Source organism: Paramisgurnus dabryanus, chromosome 1 (genome assembly GCF_030506205.2).
Source record: "Paramisgurnus dabryanus chromosome 1, PD_genome_1.1, whole genome shotgun sequence".
Classification (NCBI taxonomy): Eukaryota; Metazoa; Chordata; class Actinopteri; order Cypriniformes; family Cobitidae; genus Paramisgurnus; species Paramisgurnus dabryanus.
Genome location: NC_133337.1, coordinates 15,480,081 through 15,499,825, shown reverse-complemented (window position 1 = coordinate 15,499,825; position 19,745 = coordinate 15,480,081). Strand labels below are relative to the sequence as shown.

Here is a 19,745-nt window from a genome sequence, read left to right as displayed (position 1 = left end):
GCGGTTAAATGCTTTTTAAATTACTAAAACATTGGCAAGAGATGTGGCCAGATCTCTATTTGATTGATTTAAGTGATCATCACGTAGCAGGAGACTTATCATGATTCTCGTGTAAACACGGCTACGCTAACAGAATAGAAAATGACTTTTAGCTTCTGGCTTAAGACAAATGACTCGAACTTACAAACATGGCAGTGAAACATTATAAGATTTCTTTTCATTGGCTTGATTTGAAATAAATATTAGTCCCTCCTCTGTCAAGGTGACAGTTGAATAGGATGGAGATAATGCATGAAAAGACTCACAACCACTTCACGACAGGTGTAACCAGGGCAGTTGTGTTGCCTAGCACAATTAGAAACCAGAAAAGCACAGTTATCCTACTGTGGCTATAGAGTATTTGGTTAGGAGCCACCAAGCACTCTCTCCTACCTGGGTACACAGGCCTGAGAGTCAGACTCAGGGGCGTCCGGAGCGGGACAACAGAACTGGTGCAGAACAGTCTGGTTCCTGTAAGAAAGAAGGAGAGAGACATTGTCAAAAACGGATTTATTAAAAATTATTAATTTATTAACTATTTATTAATGCTTATAGGTGAACCGTCTGTATAATCCAGGCTAGTAATCTTATTATGAGATTAAGAGCATCAATGTTTGATTTCATGTATTGATTTCACTCTTTGACATGACCTTACTAAGTCAATATTAAATATATTTTGACATTATGTTTTATACATCATGTAGTATGATTTTATGTAGAAAATAATAAATCACAAAAATGTCTTTAGCTGTGTTTTCCCAGACTGGGTCACATATAAATGTGAATAAGGATACATCCATCCATCCATCCCATTCCCATGTTCCCCTTTCCCCACCGAAACACCTTTCAAAGCACGACACCACACCTGAAAACCCTCTCACCCAATCAACCATTTCAATTCAAAGCCATCATCGTGACTCTCTTTCCTCTTCAATAATACACAACACAAAGCCTTTGACATTCATACTGCATACTGCTTTAATCTCCAACTGTGAGTGTGCTATCAAAAAACAACATGTCCGTAAATGCCATCCTATCTGAAGCATCTATCCACTTGACTTCTCCATGGCGCTGGACCTCTAGTCCAATAAAGCGGATATAAAGAAGTGGTAAAAACTGTTAAAGTGGTAAAGTACAGTAATATTACCCAAGATGTCAGCTGAATGAGTTAATAAAAGTTATGCTGGTACAGTATTTCAGCTCTGCAGTCTTTAGAAATGTAGGGGGCAGAAATCCCATTTGCTAAGATAGATTATCTCTTCCTCCTTCAACCTCTGTTTCAACTCTTTAACTTTTCTCTGCAATTACAGTACTTGTAAATCATGCTGTTCCCTGTTGAAAACAAGGCAACTGAATTAAGTACCAACTCAAGGATACAGCAGTAAAAGGCAATTTTAGATCGCCACCATCTACCCACTCAAACATCAGGCCAGGATCACAAGGGAAACATCGCTACTAAAGTGAAAAAGAGGACAGTTTAAGAAGTTTTGATTTAGCCTCAGTGTTTTGTTAGCACAGAATATGAAACACAATCGCATAAAACAAAGTTTATAAAACGGATGGTCTGTTCTTTCATTTGATATTTTATGTTTATTTAAAGAAGATAATTTTTCTGCAAGGCATTAAACTAAAACTGGGTGTCAACTTAAAAAAAAAAAAAAAAAACGCTGACGGGGAAAGAGTTAAGCATGCTTCCAAGCATTTTTGATCATCACTTCAACAGTTGCACGATATAAATATTAATGTATAAATTAGATTAATGTCTTAAATCATATTTTCATTGTGTCTTTGCTGTGTCTGTGTTGGTTGGGAACTGCGCTCTGTTTCAGTCACACTTGATTCTGAGGAACTACTTTGTTTGGCGGAAGAGTAATATTTGTACTAATATAAGTACAGTTTATTTGTGTTTTATTTTATAAAATCCCGCTAACGTTATGCATATGAAGTAACCGTTTTATAAAAGCAATAACCCCCGCAAAGCAGTGGGGTTACAGTGCATTTTATAACATTTAAGGGACGTTATTAGGCACAACGCGAAGCGGAGCAATGCTAATGTAAAGCCCATTGCACTGAACAAGCAACCCACTGCTTCTTGGGGCTTATTGCTTTAGTTTGCCCTAGGGCTGCACAATATATAGAAAATGTACAGTTATCGAGATGGCCGTATATGCGATATCTATATCGCGGAAAGTTGCAACCACTTGCATTTATTTGACCTCTTTATCCATGCTTAGATTGTCTAAATTAGACCAATCAGAAGGTGTTTCCCACACTTTGACTTTACTTGGGTGGGCCATCCAGGTATATTAAAGGTCACGTTCTTCCTGATCTCAATTTTTTTTTTAAACCCTAGTTAGTGTGTAATGTTGCTAAAAATAATACCTGTACAATTATAAATAATACCTGTACAATGATTAAGCTCAAAGTTCACTGCCAGGCGATATATTTTCTTTAATAGAATTCCTCTTTCAAAGCCTACAATGAACGGCCGGTTTGGACTACAGCCCTCTATTTCCTGCTTTAATGACGTCAGTAAAATGGTTTTTGGACTAAACTCCGCCCACAGGAATACGTCAGTCACCAGCTTTGGCTCAAACGGCTCTGCTAAGCTAAGCTGCTATCGAATCACAACAAACTAAACAAACTACACAATCAGAACTCGATACGTATTTCTGAAGTAGGGGCTTCAGAGAACTAGGTAGACATCAGCCTGTTTTGAGGACAGTGAAAACAGCGCTATACAGATAAGTAAATTTTGTGAAAAATACAGCGTTTTTTTACACATGAAACATGAACACATGTTATACTGCCCACTATAAACACAATCAAAGCTTCAAAAACACAGAAAGAAGGGGAGCTTTAACAACCGCCCAAGTATATCTGGCTTCAAATTTTGTCTATTTTGTCCATGATAATGACACTCTTTAATAATGCCATTTTGCGTGAGAGCACATCGTGTCTCTTCCAATGAGTTCGGTGTGCTTTCGGGTGCTCTGTTTCTCGATGAACTGGGTGCGACGCAAAGCAAGCTCCATGTCATGTTGTATCCTTCCATGTTTGAGCCGAGATGTATGCACTAGAGGTCTTCACGGAGGGCACTGGACCCATACAGTTCAAGGTCTATATTTTAAATTGTCAGTCGGGTCCGGGTCGGTCCCAGTCTAATTACTTCAGGTCCAGGGTCTGATTAAACCCCGGCTCGATTGAAGAACTGCCGTGCCGTGATCTAGAGTCATTCAGCGCTAACACTCTATAGCGCATGTGCAGTTTCAGGTCTGCCTCCGGTTTCTATGCCGATAACAACTGGCTCTTGTTTATATAAAGTCACAACCACGCGTTGCACTTTCTTCCATTTTTTTTTAATTATTATTATTAATTAACCATCTTTTTAAATCTTAAATGTTTGCTCAGAGAGCACAGACATGGAAGCAAATAAGCAATGCTAATGTCAAGCCCATTGCACTGAACAAGCAATTATAGCTCAAACGGTCAAACAGTCATTATGTAAGCTGACTCTAGATATAAAAAATGCAAAGCTGTAATGTAAAGTCACCCGTCATTGGGACAGCAAATTTATAATCTATAGACCTAAATTGTCTATCATGAATATACTATACATATTATTGTATAAAGTTTGATAGTCTTTCTATACCTCTCACAATGTTAATAAATCCCTTCAAAGGGAGTCATCTATACAAGTATTGCAGTAAAGTAACGGTAAGTGGACTAGCCATCTGAAGCACTTGGAGTTTTCCCTGGTGTGCTTCCTTCGGAACGCGATTGAGTCCCAGTTCCCCCTGATGAGATTGTGTCTCGGTTCCCTTGGTCTGACCGCATTCCGGAGGCCGCACACTGGGGAAAACTCCTTGTGCTTCCGATTGCCAGTCCACTACAATGATTACAAACAGACCGGAGAAACCGGAACGTGAATAGACGTAGGGGAAGACCACCTGGAATTGCCAACAGAGGGGTGTGTGGTGTGCTGCTTTTGACGAAAAGGCCAAAGGACACTTCTTGGGCTTTAACCCACTAAATTTATGACTACAGGTAACGGCAGCATGATAAACATTGCTTCTACTTTGATGTAGGACGTATGATGACATATTATGACAGTGTAGTAGTTGTGTCCCATTTCTTAGGGGATTGTTTATTAACTCTTCCCCTTTCAGAGGCATATAAAATTGAATTGGGATGGGGCCTAAATTCTTTTAAATAATAAGTTGCTTGGGAAGTTATCTAAGATCTCATTTAAATAATTTCAAAAATGTTACCAAAATGAATAAAAATGGCCTCTAAATTTAAGATTGTAAAAATCCCTTATTGATTTCTGATCCAGCACAACAAAACAAATCAGTATAGAAATAACCCTAATGATTGCATCTGAAGCAGGTCGTTTTACGTCTAATAAATACATCAGACATTGCATCAGCAATTTTGTGAAATCAATGCAATTGTAGTCCTCCCCAGTCCCAAAATCCCAAGTCCTCTTAGTCTGAAACCAAGCACATATGCGGTTGAGACTGAGACTAAGACCATCAAAACATTTTTAAGGCCAGTCTCAAGTACTACAACACTAGAAATCATTTGGTTTAAAATACACATAGCCGTTATTTCTCAGTCTAAAGTAAACATTACTACTCAAAAGATCACTGAGGTATGCTTGAAAGAAATAAGTAGAGCCTCTTCAGTTGGAGAATTCTGACAGGACTCTGAAGGACATGCTCAAATTAATCAAAAGTATTGCAATCTGATTTGGAATAAAATTATATATTTCAAAGGAACATCTACTCTTAGGCAGCCCCAAGGCTTTTTAAAAGATGAAAGTCTTGTTTTTGACATCTGGTGAAAAATGTATCATTTTAAAATGCATAAACACAACATTAGTCTCAAGTTTATATGGTTAAAAGTTTATCACTTTAAAGATTAAATCGTGTTTTGGAGTGAGATGCAATTCTGAACCAACACTAACTGGCCCTGAGTTGCCCCTGGCAATTCTGACTACTTTCTCACATGCTTTTGTCCTCTCATATTCACAGTGAGTAAAAATTGATAACTACACTGTAAAAAATCTGTAAAAATTACAGTATTACTGGCAGCTAATTATTACACAAGTTTTAATATTAGCTCATTTCTCCAGTAACTTGTGCTCTTGTAGCTCATCTTGTAGAGCATGATGCTTACAATACATAGCTTTCGCATAACACCAAGGTCATAGTCAAGGAATGTACATAATGATAAAATTAATTCTTTGAATGTACCATAGTGTCTACAGAGTGTATAATTGAAAATCTCTAGCATTTTTTATGAAACGACACCAATAACAGTTTAATCTGAAATTATGCATAACAAAGGAAACTCTATAGTGCATTAACATTACATTAAAAATCTGATCTGATATAGTAACATATTATAAATTCTGACTGGATGATGTCACGGTTGAAGCTATTGTAAAATAGTTGACATAGACATGACATAGCATATTACTGTAGTATCAAAGTTGGAAAGGATGCATATTCGAATGGAAGATGAGGTAGAATTTTATTTAATCATTTTGAAGGGATGACACCGACTCAAAAACACACATAAACATGTACAGTCTTCCTCTAAATCTGTCTTGAGTGTGTTTAATCCCTATTTTACAGAGGATTAAGCCTGTGAGTGGGATTATTTGTTTGTGTCTAAAAATATATAAAGCAATCCAGACAAGGTTAAGCAGAAAGTACACTTTTAAGGTAACATGGCTTATGTAACTCAAATTTATTTGACTTTATTAACTCATTCCCCACCAGCCCGCCAGCATTTTCTGTGATTTTCACAAAATGCCTTCCAGGAAATTTTTCTTCTAAAAATATAGAAACATACAAATATGATTCAACAATGTGCTGAAAGCATTCTTTAGAAATGTTGGTTCATATTGATAGGATAGCATCTTGCAGTTGATGGATATTTGTGGGATGCACATCCAGGACACAAAGCTCCCGTTCCGCCACATCCCAAAGATGCTCTATTGGGTTGAGATCTGGTGACTGTGGAGGCCATTTTAGTACAGTGACCTCATTGTCATGTTCAAGAAACCAATTTGAAATGATTCGAGCTTTGTGACATGCTGCATTATCCTTCTGGAAGTAGCCATCAGAGGATGGGGTCATGGTGGTCATAAAGGGATGGACATGGTCAGGAACAATGCTCAGGTAGGCAGTGGCATTTAAACAATGCCCAATTGGCACTAAAGGGCCTAAAGTGTGCCAAGAAAACATTCCCCACACCATTACACCACCACCAGCAGCCTGCACAGTGGATCCAGGCATGATGGATCCATGTTCTCATTCTGTTTACGACAAATTCTGACTCTACCAATAGAAATCGAGACTCATCAGACCAGGCAACATTTTTCCAGTATTCAACTGTCCAATTTTGGTGAGCTGGTGTAAATTGTAGCCTCTTATTCCTATTTGTAGTGGAGATGAGTGGTACCCGGTGGGGTTTCTGCTGTTGTAGCCCATCCACCTCAAGGTTGTGCATGTTGTGGCTTCACAAATGCTTTGCTGCATACCTTGGTTGTAACGAGTGGTTATTTCAGTCAAAGTTGCTCTTCTATAAGCTTGAATCAGTTGGCCCATTCTCCTCTGACCTCTAGCATCAACAAGGCATTTTCGCCCACAGAACTGCCGCATACTGGATGTTTTTCCCTTTTCACATCAATCTTTGTAAACTCTAGAAATGGTTGTGCGTGAAAATCCCAGTAACTGAGCAGATTGTGAAATACTCAGACCGGCACCAACAACCACATGCCACACTCAAAATTGCTTAAATCACCTTTCTTTCCCATTCTGACCTTCAGTTTGGAGTTCAGGAGATTGAACCATCCAAGTACTGACCAGTCTCAACCCTACTTAGCTTCAGTGGGCAAGCTGTCTTGGGCTACAGGTTGATATGGCTGCTGGATAAAGTACTGGATAAAAAGTTGCTAAAAACATTCTCGGTGTCCTTTATGAAGGGCTTTGAACATTTTCACATAAACATTGCTTCGTGTTCTCTATATTGAGTTTTACAGCCCAATGATCTGCATCAGTGCGAAAGCGGGCATTAGTACTCCATATTAAACAAAGATAAGACACACAGAGCATAACATCCGATCTACTATCAGACCGTTTCGACCCACCTTGCAAGGTTAAGCCCATAATAACTCATGGAACAAACATATAAAGCTCCACTGGGTTGACACGGTTTGCTTGGTAGATTAATCTGTTTCAGCTTCTGATATCAGGCCGAACGGTCAATCTTCTCCAAAATGCACTTTTAACATACTCAGCACTTTTGTTACTTTGATGTGTTCAGCTCAGACTGATCATTTTATTCACGATTTTGACTACACAGGAAGAGCAGTATTGGAATTTAAAAACTTGCTTTATTGTTGGTTATACTATTTAACAGTTTTATAAGTAAGAGGGCGTGTACACAGGACTGGCGCCACGGGGGGGGCCTGAGGGGGTGTCCGCACTATCCCGCCCCCCAGATCATCATTAATGTTGAATAGGATTTTAATGATAACATGAGCTATTTAAAAATCACATTTGCTTAGTGTATTATCTTGGTAACACTTTACAATAACAGTACATGAATAATCATGTACTAATACATAAATTAATAATCAGTTTAATATGAACTAATGATGAGTTAAGCTATTTACTAATCAATAACTAACCGTAACTATGTTATGAGTCATATGAATTCATGCATGAATTACACCCACCTTAACTACACATTAATACATGTTTGTTAGTTAATGCATTAATTAACACTTTGGGTAACCAAAATCAAACAAGCTCTCTAGAAGAACGAAAATAACTTTTGTTAATGCAAAATGTTTAGGTTTGTAATGCAAAACTGTTTATACATTTGCTCCTGCAGCTGAGCTAAAAACATTGAATGGCACTGGATTTCTTGCAACATTTACAGTTAACCTTAATCATTAAATGTGCAATTATGGATTAATAATTAAAATTAGTTCCATTGCTGCCATTAAGAGTGACAGACACTATTCTTTCTAAATTTAAATCAGTGTTAGCCTACAGACGATGGTTATTGTGTGAACTGGCTCGTCTTATTATCAAAATGCACATACAGTATCTGTCTTGTTCTTCTTTTAAGCCATTATTACCCCTTCCAAATGTCTGACCAATTTTCACATTTGCTCCTCTCCTTTAAAACCACCAAAAATTTGGATTTTGATGAGCTGAATTTGTATAGAATGTGTAATTGATAACTTTTTAACAGTGTACCCCTCTAAGAAAAGTCATTGTGTAGAGCCTACACAATAATACATTAACAAGTCATTAATTTATGTTAATTTATGAGTAGTTAATAATGATGTGCCCCCTCAAGTAAAGTCATGACCTAATCATACATTAACAAATCATGAATTTATGTTAGTTTATGAGTAGTTAACGATGAGTTAATAATGATGTGCCCCTTCAAGTAAAGTCATGACCTAATCATACATTAACAAATCAAGAATTTATGTTAGTTTATGAGTAGTTAACGATGAGTTAGTAATGATGTGCCCCCTCAAGTAAAGTCATGACCTAATCATACATTAATAAATCATGAATTTATGTTAGTTTATGAGTAGTTAACGATGAGTTAGTAATGATGTGCCCCCTTAGTAAAGTCATGACCTTATCATACATTAACAAATAAAAATATAAGTTACCCAGTGGCGGAGGCAGAAAGTGTTTTTGATGGGTGGGCATCTATACATATGCGGGCCAGAAAAATTCACATACTTTTTTTAACTTCCGTTAATTGGGAAGATAAAATGACTGTGTTTTTTCCGTCAGTTTTGTACATTTTAAGATGGAATTACGGTCTAACTGTATTACAATCGGCCGTCTCTTAAACAGAAGGCTGCATCCTCCGTAGGTCGGATATGCAGACTGCATACGTCATTAAGCTTGGTTTATTTCAATTAAATAAGCATAACATTCGCAAGTCATAAGCATATTACAACGATTTACGATGAACTATTTAAGCATTGAGCATTTATTTAGCTAAACGCCTGTGGCTTACCTAAGCACTGGTTCTGAAACATAGAGGACCCAGAAGCAAAAAATTCAACACTTCTTTATTGAAAATCAACTTAAACAGTCCAGTCGGGCCGTCGAGTCCTGAGCCACCAAGAGCGAGTTAACTTTAGTGTTGCTGGTGTACACCGTTTTTATTTAGAAGTCTTTTCTTTACCGCAGTGATCCTCACGTTCACGCGAATCTGCTACTCAGTGCAATCTAACCTACCGCGCTCTCTTCAAACCCGCCTCTTCCGCTCTAGATGACAGCAGCAATTGGTGGACGGAAAGCAAGACATTACCGTAATAAACCATATATTGCCAAAAAGCGCAATTTGTTTTCTTTAGGAGCAATTCTAATTTTTTGATAGTTCAAATGGTTGAAGAATTACGGTTTGAATGACAAAACATAATGTATTTCCATGAATCTGATTGGGTGGGCAAGCTGTCAATCCACCCGTAGATCCGCCCCTGGCTGAACGCTGATCCTGATACAATGCGAAAAATTAAATAAACAATAATTTAAATAACATCAAGATATCTTTCACAAATAAACTGGTATGATTGACGGTTTGATGGTCTTTATATGAACACTATACATTTGGTATTGTGACTTTGGTTAACATGTTTGTCATTTCTGAGGAATAGTCAGAATGATTTTAACTGAAATATTTTGACAGAGCCAAAAGCAGCAGACCACAAGTGCAACGAGCGGACAGCCTGTTGTAGGCCGTAACGTTTACATCTTCCTTTTGATTTTGCAATCTACATTGACAAGCACCCAAAAATAGAGAACAATTATCTTACATAATAAAATACTTTAACTACCTGCTATCTTGGTATTGTGAGCACATGAATTTGAAAAATATCTTTTGTTTCTAAAATTATAAGTGGAACATTTTATGCATCTGTAAGATAATTTCCTAAATAAGATAGCACCTCCCCAAAGGACACTGCATGGGGGCAAAGTGAGTGCGCGGGAAAAGCCACTCTCCACGATTCACAGTGGACTTCCCACTGAGACACATTTGGGTTTCAAAGACACACCTTTAGGGTGTCATACATTTGTATTCTTTTCTCTAAAAGCAAACTGTATATGAAATGCTACATGCACAAAGAATCTAAAATCTGTATCTTATTTGTTTTCTATTGGAATGTCTCATTGCAAGTGGTTACAGGTCTCACTCATATAACAACAGAATTCAATGTTATGTGAAACTTCATTCAATGTTGATAGACACCTCCCTTTCTAAGCATAAACCAATCACCCACTGTATACAGATTAAGGACAGCCCTTAGTTTTACCAACAACCAATCAGTACCAAATTCCTATATGCTTTGTTCTCTGGTTATTTAAGGAGATGTGTAGAAGATTTAGGCGGGTCTTTCTGTTCATGGAAGTTCACCCCCATGATGCTGTATCTTCGATACAACATCATGTATTTTATTTTACTTTGAGAAATCTGTAACCAGATATTCATCACTTGCCAGGTATGCATTATTCTCATTTGATTATATTTGTTTTCTCGTATTTGAATTGGAATGTGAATTGGCTTCTGAATTATGTTTTACCTACCTGGTTAATAAATTGTTATATTTGATTTTATTCTGTGTTGCTCGGTAAATGTTGACACTACAAGTAATATCGTTGTATCCGTAGTTACCGTAAGGACTGAAATCAGGCTAGGATCGGCCCAAACCCAGTTAGATAGTGAATAATACATCAGCTGAGGATTTGTGAGATACGAATAGCAATTGGCGTTAGTTTAAGTGTACTTAGAAGCGTGGAGGCTGTGTTTCCGTTTAGAGTAACATTTCTGATTACTCTAAATAGGGTCAGCCTCAACCTCTGTTTATTTCAATGTTATTCTATTCATTAATCTTGATTAGAAATAATAATTGTAATAATTAAGTGTCACCTCTAAGGGGACTAAATAAAGTATGTTTAAAGTTGAGCACGCAGAAAGCGGCCGCTTAAGCGTATAGTCCAACCTCTGGCAGCGACCAACACTGATTCGCTTACGACCGTTGACCAGTATATTAATTATGAGGCCCGTACTAGGATCATGTGCGACTGTGAGAACCGAATGAACGAGTGTAATACCAGAGCTTTATCAGAATAAACAAACAAACATCCATCTAAATTCTGTAAGTTTTAAAAGTAATAATCCGATTTGTAATATAATATAAACTAAATCTTTGTCTTTGGAGTCAGATTAGAGATAAATATACCTAAATTACGTAACGCCAAAACGTCATCTGCAAAGCTCCGGAAAAGACCGAACGCGCTATCAATCCTTCCCATGCGGTTTGGACTTCGCCATTGGGCCAAACGGATGGATGGGGGATATAAATTTCACCCCCTTACACATCTTTATTTGACCTCAAACAAAGCATTAGATCCTGCGAACCGTTGGGAACCACTGTTCTAGAGCATGTTTGATTTCGGTTACCCAAAGTGTTAATTAATGCATTAACTAACAAACATGTATTAATGTGTAGTTAAGGTGGCTGTAATTCATGCATGAAATCATATGACTCATGACATAGTTATGGTTAATTATTGATTAGTACATGGCTTAACTTATCATTACTTCATATTAAAGTAATTATTAATTTATGTATTAGTACATGATTATTCATGTACTGTTATTGTAAAGTGTTACCATTATCTTTCTAGACTGAATAATAAGCTAAATTAGCAATTTTTTAGTTAAGGTCGAATTTTGATTAGTCGCTTTATTAATTGTGCTCCCCCACCCTAAAAACATTACGTACGGTTTGTTTAAAAATCCGGACAAAATAGTATAAACCAATAGTTAACGTGAAATCCTAACCCAAACCCCAAATCAAACCCCGAACCAAAGCGAAAATGGTTTAAAAATAGGAAAAACAATTTGAGTAACCAAACTGACACAGAAAAGAAAGTCTGTGGTACGGACATGAAAAAGTTTGGAGATCCGTGACAATGATACGGATAATTGAGGAAAATATTCTGTGACTATACCATGAAAATTTGTGAGATTGAATTTCTTGCACTACGGAAAGCTGGTGCCGGCGCTGCGTGTTCACCGGTGTATGTTTTCAATTGTCTCCATTAAGCGCCACAGTTTTCAGAAACGGAAATAAGCAGTAAGACTTCATAGCACTATTACACAGCTAGTTGTGGATTTTTTACAATTATTATTATTTTATAAAATATTTACGATTGTTAGCTCAAAATTTGAGAAAATCCGTAAATTTTAAATCAGATCCACAGTTTCTTCAAGATACAAGAGGGCCTATTTTCACACTGGGTTTCATTGCTTTTCATCCCTTCTCCATATGCTCACATAAATCTTTTTAAGTTATAAAATAAACACACAGCTACAAAACTGCAATGATACTGACAAAAAATATTACTCTTTCACCAAGCAATGTCCTTCTTTAGAAGCAGAGTGGTTGCTAAGCAACATAGACAAAGCAATGCACAGATGTGGTTGTGCTGTAATACTTATGTAATGCTGCAATCAGATATGTGTTTCTAAAATAGTTTACAATGACTTTGAATGTGTTCAACCAATCATAATTAGCACCATAACTCTCGATTATTTATAATATAACCAAATTTGAACATTTACAGTATAGTAGGCCTACCAGTATGGTAACTGCACTGACAGGGATCCACAGAATGCAAGCAGAAATTAAAAGCAACGATAAATGTTGAAACAATTTAGAATAGATGAATAATCAACAATAGCGGTTCACATTGGGAAGATATTTATATGAAGAGTTTGCTATAATACAATTTTGAATCGTACTGAAATCCACTTCACCTTGTTTTCAAGCACTGTACACGAGCTTTGACATCAACTAAACTCTGACGTCAAACAAACTGATTTGCACCAAAGTGTGAAAGTATTTTTAAAGTCCCATCTGCGGTGGCTCATACAGTATATTTGGAAATGAATTTGCCCTGCTGAACAGAATATGATGCATTAAGCAGTAGATTAATCGATATAAATAGCAAAGAACAGCATATGGATAGCCCTGTGGAGATAGGAAGAAAGCTTTTATGAAAGCCTTAGCCCCATCTCCCGGTTACAAGCATACACACGCAAACACACACACACACACACACACAAACATGTACCGTATACTCATTCAGAATGAATGCACTAAGCCTTCTTGAAAGGTTTACATCAGCAGCCAGGCAAGAGCAGTTCATCACCCAACCACAACACAAGCATTCAGAAAAGTTGGGACATTAATACTTTAAGAATTTAGAAGACGAAGAGAGTTAAAGGAGCAAACTGAAAACTTTGTGCCTTTACACAGTGTCATGGTTTATGATTTCTAAGCATGGTTTCATAACCCTCTGTTCTGTTGGCTGACCCATAAACACTGACTGGATGTTCCTGGAACAACATCTTTTGCTGGCCCGGCCAAGAATCACATTGCAGTGCTAATCATGTCCCCAATCCAAACTTTAAAATCATTTGAACCAATTTCATTACTATAAAAGTGAAAAGTTATGAAACATAAACTTTTCATATATTGGGTAAAATATTGAAACTAAGTGATAAATGTAAATCAGGTTTCCTAATGCTATCAGTATTCTTTATTCAGTATGATTTATAAAAACAGAAATCAAAGACGTCTAAACATTTTATCTACTTGAGATCTGCTATAATGTATTCAATGTGATTATAGCATATCAATCACTAAGACAAACATAAACTGTCTATAGGCCTCATCCAACAGAAAAAGATATTATAAAAATATCTTATACGAATTTTTATAAATCTCCAACCTTAAGCCAAGATCTAACCTTAAAATCCTATTAATTGATAAGAATATGTGTCAAGACAATCAAGATGCTTATCCAAAATGTCCTACTTTGAAAATTCCTACAGAAAAGCTCCAGACATTACCACTGCCATTTGGAAAAGACACTAAAAAACAACCACATGAAATGTTGGCACACATTAAATTATGATGTTACAGCTCTAGATGTGTGGGTGTCCTATTGATGACACCGATTTCCCTGTCTTTTAAGCATGCATGATGCACAGCTTATTCAATTCATTTCAGTTTTTTCTGTTAACAGCAATGAGATTGCAGAATTGTAAGCATTCAAGCCTTTCTGGAAACAACATGTAGCTGCCAGGTGGGAGAAGCTGTACAAAAGAACAAAATGAAAGTCAAAACTGAAAAAAATAATTGAAGATTGTGCAAATTTTCTTGGAACATTCCTTTTTACTAAGAAAATTATGGTTCTGTGTGGTTTTACATGAAGGGTATGTCTAGACATGCACCATCGCTGTCTAAGACCTGATTCATCACGACCAAACTGATGATGTTATAAAAAGAGTCTCGCGAGGTCACAGCGCTGAGGGCGATTAGTGCTGGACGACTGCACTGCACCACATCCATGCCATCATTGCTGCAGCTACTTTCAGAAATCAGACACTTTGGGATTTATGATAAGGTTTTTATGGAATTTTTGAATCATCTGGAATCTTTGTTGGTGTGTTTTCTGAGTAACTTCATTAAAATTGTTATTTGCATAAAATTGTTTATTTTGTGGTACTATTTATGCAAATGGTTAAGGAGGAATAAGCATTATTCATATCTTAAACCACATTTAAAAGTTACTTTATGAATATTCTCAAACACACCTTAGAAGTACACAACATGACCTTCTACAAATACCTAAAGGGGTTGTGTAATGACTAAGAACATTAAGCAGAATTCATTAGACTGCTGGATGATTTGCAAGAGCATGAAAGACACTATTTCTGCACTTCTGCACCACGCTACACTGTTTTGTTGTATAGGTTGTGCTATACTGTAAGTATACAATACCCTTTATGATCACCTATTATTGCTATCATTTGCTAATTGTAAACACTATAACGTATACCAATCTATATACCTATACACAATTTATCTAACAACTATATATTCTGATATAAATATGCATTTTTTGATATATACTATGCAGTGTGAAAAGCTTTATAAAAATAAATGTGAATTGAATGTGTAAGAAATTAAATTAGATACTGTAGTGTATACTATAGTCGGTTTTTCCATTATGTGGTATGACTAGGCTCAGCACGGCGTGGCTCGACTAGACTCGCTTTACTTCTGTTTGGTTCTGTTAGCTTTTCCACTGCAGTTTAGTACCGCTTGGTAGTGGGTGGGATTATAGACTTATCGTTAGACATAATCGTAAACACGACAAACAAACACAAAAGACAGGAGCAGTACAACATGTTGATGGACTGGTGTTGTTGATTCTCGGCATGTGGTTGTTTCACCGCTAAAATTAAGAATTTGGAAACTCATATAATAAAGGAGAGACAACGACATTACTCTGAAAACTAAGGCAGATGACTTGTTGCCTCGCTGCATCATGAGGCAATAGTCCCTTTCACACATACAGTCTTTACTGGTAATTAACTGGTACATTGCAGTTAACAGGTCATGTGTGAACATAACCTTACTGATAAATCCGTCCTGCCAATTTACCAGTAAGCGAGCTTGTAAGATTACCAGTAATTTACAATTAAACAGCTTACCGTCTATATGCCGATTTGCCGACGTCCTTAGCACACCCTCTGTGAAGCCTAATGTGCAAACGATACTGTTCTTTAATTCGCAGATTCCATTTGATGTTGACTAATGCAATGTTGTTTGGTCACGTGACCATCAGCGTTTGCAACTGATGTGAAAACAACAAAATACCATCAGCGTTTGCAACAGATGTGAAAACAACAAAATACCATCAGCGTTTGCAACAGATGTGAAAACAACAAAATACAGACCGTGCATATGAAGTCATAACCCCCCATTGTTTACAAATACAACACTGAGCTCGCCGCATGCCACAGGTAACTTCCGCTTTCTCTGAATTTACCGGTATTTTGATATTGATGTGTGAATGATGTCTTACTGGTAAAAAGACGGAACGTCACTGCGTGTGTGAACAGCAAATTTTTGTATTTACTGGTAAATTAATTCTGGTAAATTCATGGTCATTTATCGAAATTACTGTGTGAAAGAGGCTAAAGACTTAAACAGCATGAAGGCAGCTCCAGGAAACACATTCGAACAGCCTTCATAGGCAGCATAACGGAATTCTGTTTGAAATATAAACAGAGAGCACCTTTTCCCATATTGCATATTTGAAAACCACAATACTAATTTCTCTCTCTAAATTATAATCTATTTTATACTAAATTTGTGATCCAGACGCTTTCTTGGCCACCAACCAATCACATTCCCCACGTACACACCCATGCATAGAATTATGGGTCAAAATGATGGAGGTATCTGAGGAAACCAATCATTGGATTCGGATGTGCCTTCAAGCCCTCGAATGCTGCCTCCGAAGGCAGCATTATAGAGATTTCGGATGCAGCCTTGGTTTGCTTGACGATGCACGAGGGTATGCTAATCTTACATTTAGCAGTAATGCGGGTAGGGACTATTCTATCTGACCAATCTGTGATCTGCTGTGTTTATATATCACATTTTTGTTTTGGTACAGCTTACTTGGAACCTCAACCAAGGGGATGCTAAAAAAAATTTCAGGTACTGTACTGTACACAATGGAAAAAAACAAAAAGTTTGCCGTAATATGCATTGGAAAAACGGCATATGAGCCCAGATGATGTACTTGGTCAGCTAAAACAACAAAGTGTAGATTGTTTAACACAAGTTTCTTTTTAAAGATTATATGTTTAACCCTACAGCTTGATTTAAGTTTATTTTTCTCCACCCACTGGAAATGAGCTTTCTCGTCGATATATAAATCGTCCACAAACTCTGTTACAACAAACACTAAAAACTTCAAGTTTTGCTTTCCATTCCCCTTTGAATATCTCTCTGGGATGAACTAGCCAAACTGTTGCAGCATTTTTGGGCACTGTTAAAATACCAAAGATTTGCTATTTATTTACTAACCACCAGCAATTTAATTGAATGAAACGCTACGCTAGCTGTGCTGCTATGGTGCTTTGGCAAATTTAAATTAAATTATTTTTACCCTTTTCAGTGCAAACTTTTCATCAGAATTGTAAAATGTAAGTGCTCCAATTCATATTACTCCCCATGGAAAGCACAGTACATCATATTTATAAAAGAGACATTCTGTACTGTTATTTGCAGAAGTAAATAATTGATTCAGGTTTTTTATGGCAGTAGTTGAGTGAGGCTGTACAATCCAAGTAAAGTACAATTGCCAGATAGAGGAAATCTACTGCATCCATTACAGTTTATGGAGAAAGATATCATGCAAATAGAAATGTTTCTCTCATGTTTGCAACGGTACATAATTTGCTTACTTCCAGCATTGAATCAGGCACTATAACAATTCTGATAGCCCATGCATATAACACTATCAGAGCCTCAGAGTCTGTCTCTCTCTCTCTCTCTCTCTCTCTCTCTCTCTCTCTCTCTCTCTCTCTCTCTCTCTCTCTCTCTCTCTCTCTCTCTCTCTCTCTCTCTCTCTCTATCTATCTATCTATCTATCTCTATCTCTCTGTATGCGTTTTCACGTTTGCCTTGTATAAGCAATTTACGTTCGTACTGCCTTTTAGAATTCGGCCCCAGTGCGACCTTTCCCAATCGCCATCTCTCTCTGCCTCTCTGTCCATTTGGTATAATGAGGGGCTGCAATTGTTTGAAAGTCACCTTTGCATAGTCACCTTTCACACCCTTCCCCCCACATCCCAGTCTCTGTGCACGTACGGTCCTGACTAATGATGTGCGGGTTTTGCAGATGTCGCTGGTGCAGACTGCACAGACATGGAAAAGGGGAAAAAGAAAAATGAAGCAATCTAAAAGCACTCAATAGAAAATGTGATATTCATGATTTGGGTTTCTGCCATGTAAAAGGCAGAGCCAGTCACCCTGTCATAACATGAGCGACGTGCTCGGCATCCACACTGTGATAAACCTGCAGGAAACCTGCTGCTTAGAGAGACAGTGTGTAAACAATAAGTGCTCGATGTTTTTGAAGTAATAGGGAGGCACATGCATTATGGTGATTTGACAGTAATTTTAGCATGGGTTACCCCCTTCATCTTGGTAAAATTACTACCGTTATGAAACAGCATTTGAAACAATATACAGTATAAGGCTGTCAATTGATTCAAATATTTTTATCTACTCTGGTTATCTCCCACAGGGCAAAAACATGCAAATTAGGTGAATTGGAGATCTCAGATTGCCCCACCCCCAACATGTCAATGAATTAACTTGAAGATCAACTAACTGCGATAACCGGGTCTTGCCATGAATATAGCCATGGCGTAAAACATAATGAAAGAAAGAAAATATTTCAATGCAAATAATCATTTTTTTTGTTAAAGCACGTCATTTAGAAAAAAGGTCTTATGGTGGGCAATTTGTGTGGATTACTTTTAAATTGTAACATTATACAGCAGTGCTCCTTACTCTTTACACAAAAAAACAAAAACAAATTATGCACAATTTAAAAAATGCACAAGAAATATAAATAATTTAAACATTTAATTAATTTAAATATTTTTATATTCAATTAAACAACAAAAAAAATCTTGCACACTATACATTTTGCAAAAGTATCAAAAAGTTTGGTAACACTTTACTTGAAGGGGTGTTCATAAGACTGACATAACATGAAGGATATTTTATGGGGGTTTATGACAACTGTCATTAAGTGTCATTTGCTCAATTATGTCATTTTAATGCAAAGATTACATTGTTTGAGATGTCTTTGTTATGACAACTTGACATTAACCAATATGTCATTAAATGTTAATTTTCTGTCAAATAGTTTTATGCAACATCAATAATATTATTTAGTTCATAATGTTTTTTTTTGTATCCTCCATGTGTTTAACAAATAAAATCAATTTAATAATAATAAAAATAATAATAATAATTTAAATTGGTAAAATGATATTTTTTGCATTTGGAGACTGATTCACCTAAAATTAAATGAAAACATTACAATAATGGGTTAAGCCATGCAGCGTAGGGTCCATATCGCTAGAAAAACAGTTAATGACATTAAATTAAGTATAATCTTTTGATGTGTCTGTGGCATTTTAAAGGTATTTTAAAATATTTGACATAGTATTAACATTAAATGACATTTAAATGACAGTTTAATGTAATGGTAACCCATAAAGCTAGGAAGTTTCTTAAGTCTGATCATTATTCTGCTATGTCATGTTTATGACAGATTTATGAAAAGTTATGATGTATTGGTTTATGTCAAGTTGTCATTACAAAGACATCTCAAACAATGTCATCTTTGCATTAAAGAGCCACACAGATCCAAAATCGAAAATGACCTGTATTGCAGTGTATCATGTAGCTGCCAATCAATGTAAACAATGTGCAAAGTAGTTGAACCAAAAAGTGCACGATAAATAAAGTTATTGGCTTTTAAAGTAGAGAGTAGACTCTGAATCACTGAAACGAGTCGTCATCTCCTGCCTGTCTCTATCACCGTAGATACGAACACTTTGCATAATAATCTCCGCCTACAGCCTTGCCCGGGAGAAACGAAAACTGTGACCTGTCCACAGACACTTCAGCTAGTTAGTGTGTAAACATCATATCAACTGTGTTTTTAGCTGTGAAGGCAAGTTTGTTTTGTTTCACT

The 19,745-nt window shown here is 36.7% G+C and overlaps 1 protein-coding gene across 3 annotated transcripts in view; it reads right to left on the bottom strand.

Moving 5' to 3' along the window:
- iqsec3a (IQ motif and Sec7 domain ArfGEF 3a) overlaps window positions 1–19,745 on the bottom strand; it is a 165,438-nt gene that overhangs the window by 138,216 nt on the left and 7,477 nt on the right. For all 3 annotated transcript variants that reach the window (XM_065274663.2, XM_065274664.2, XM_065274665.2), the window contains exon 2: window positions 433–510. In XM_065274663.2, the coding sequence (XP_065130735.1) occupies window positions 433–510 (78 nt within the window). The remainder of the gene's footprint in view (window positions 1–432; window positions 511–19,745) is intronic.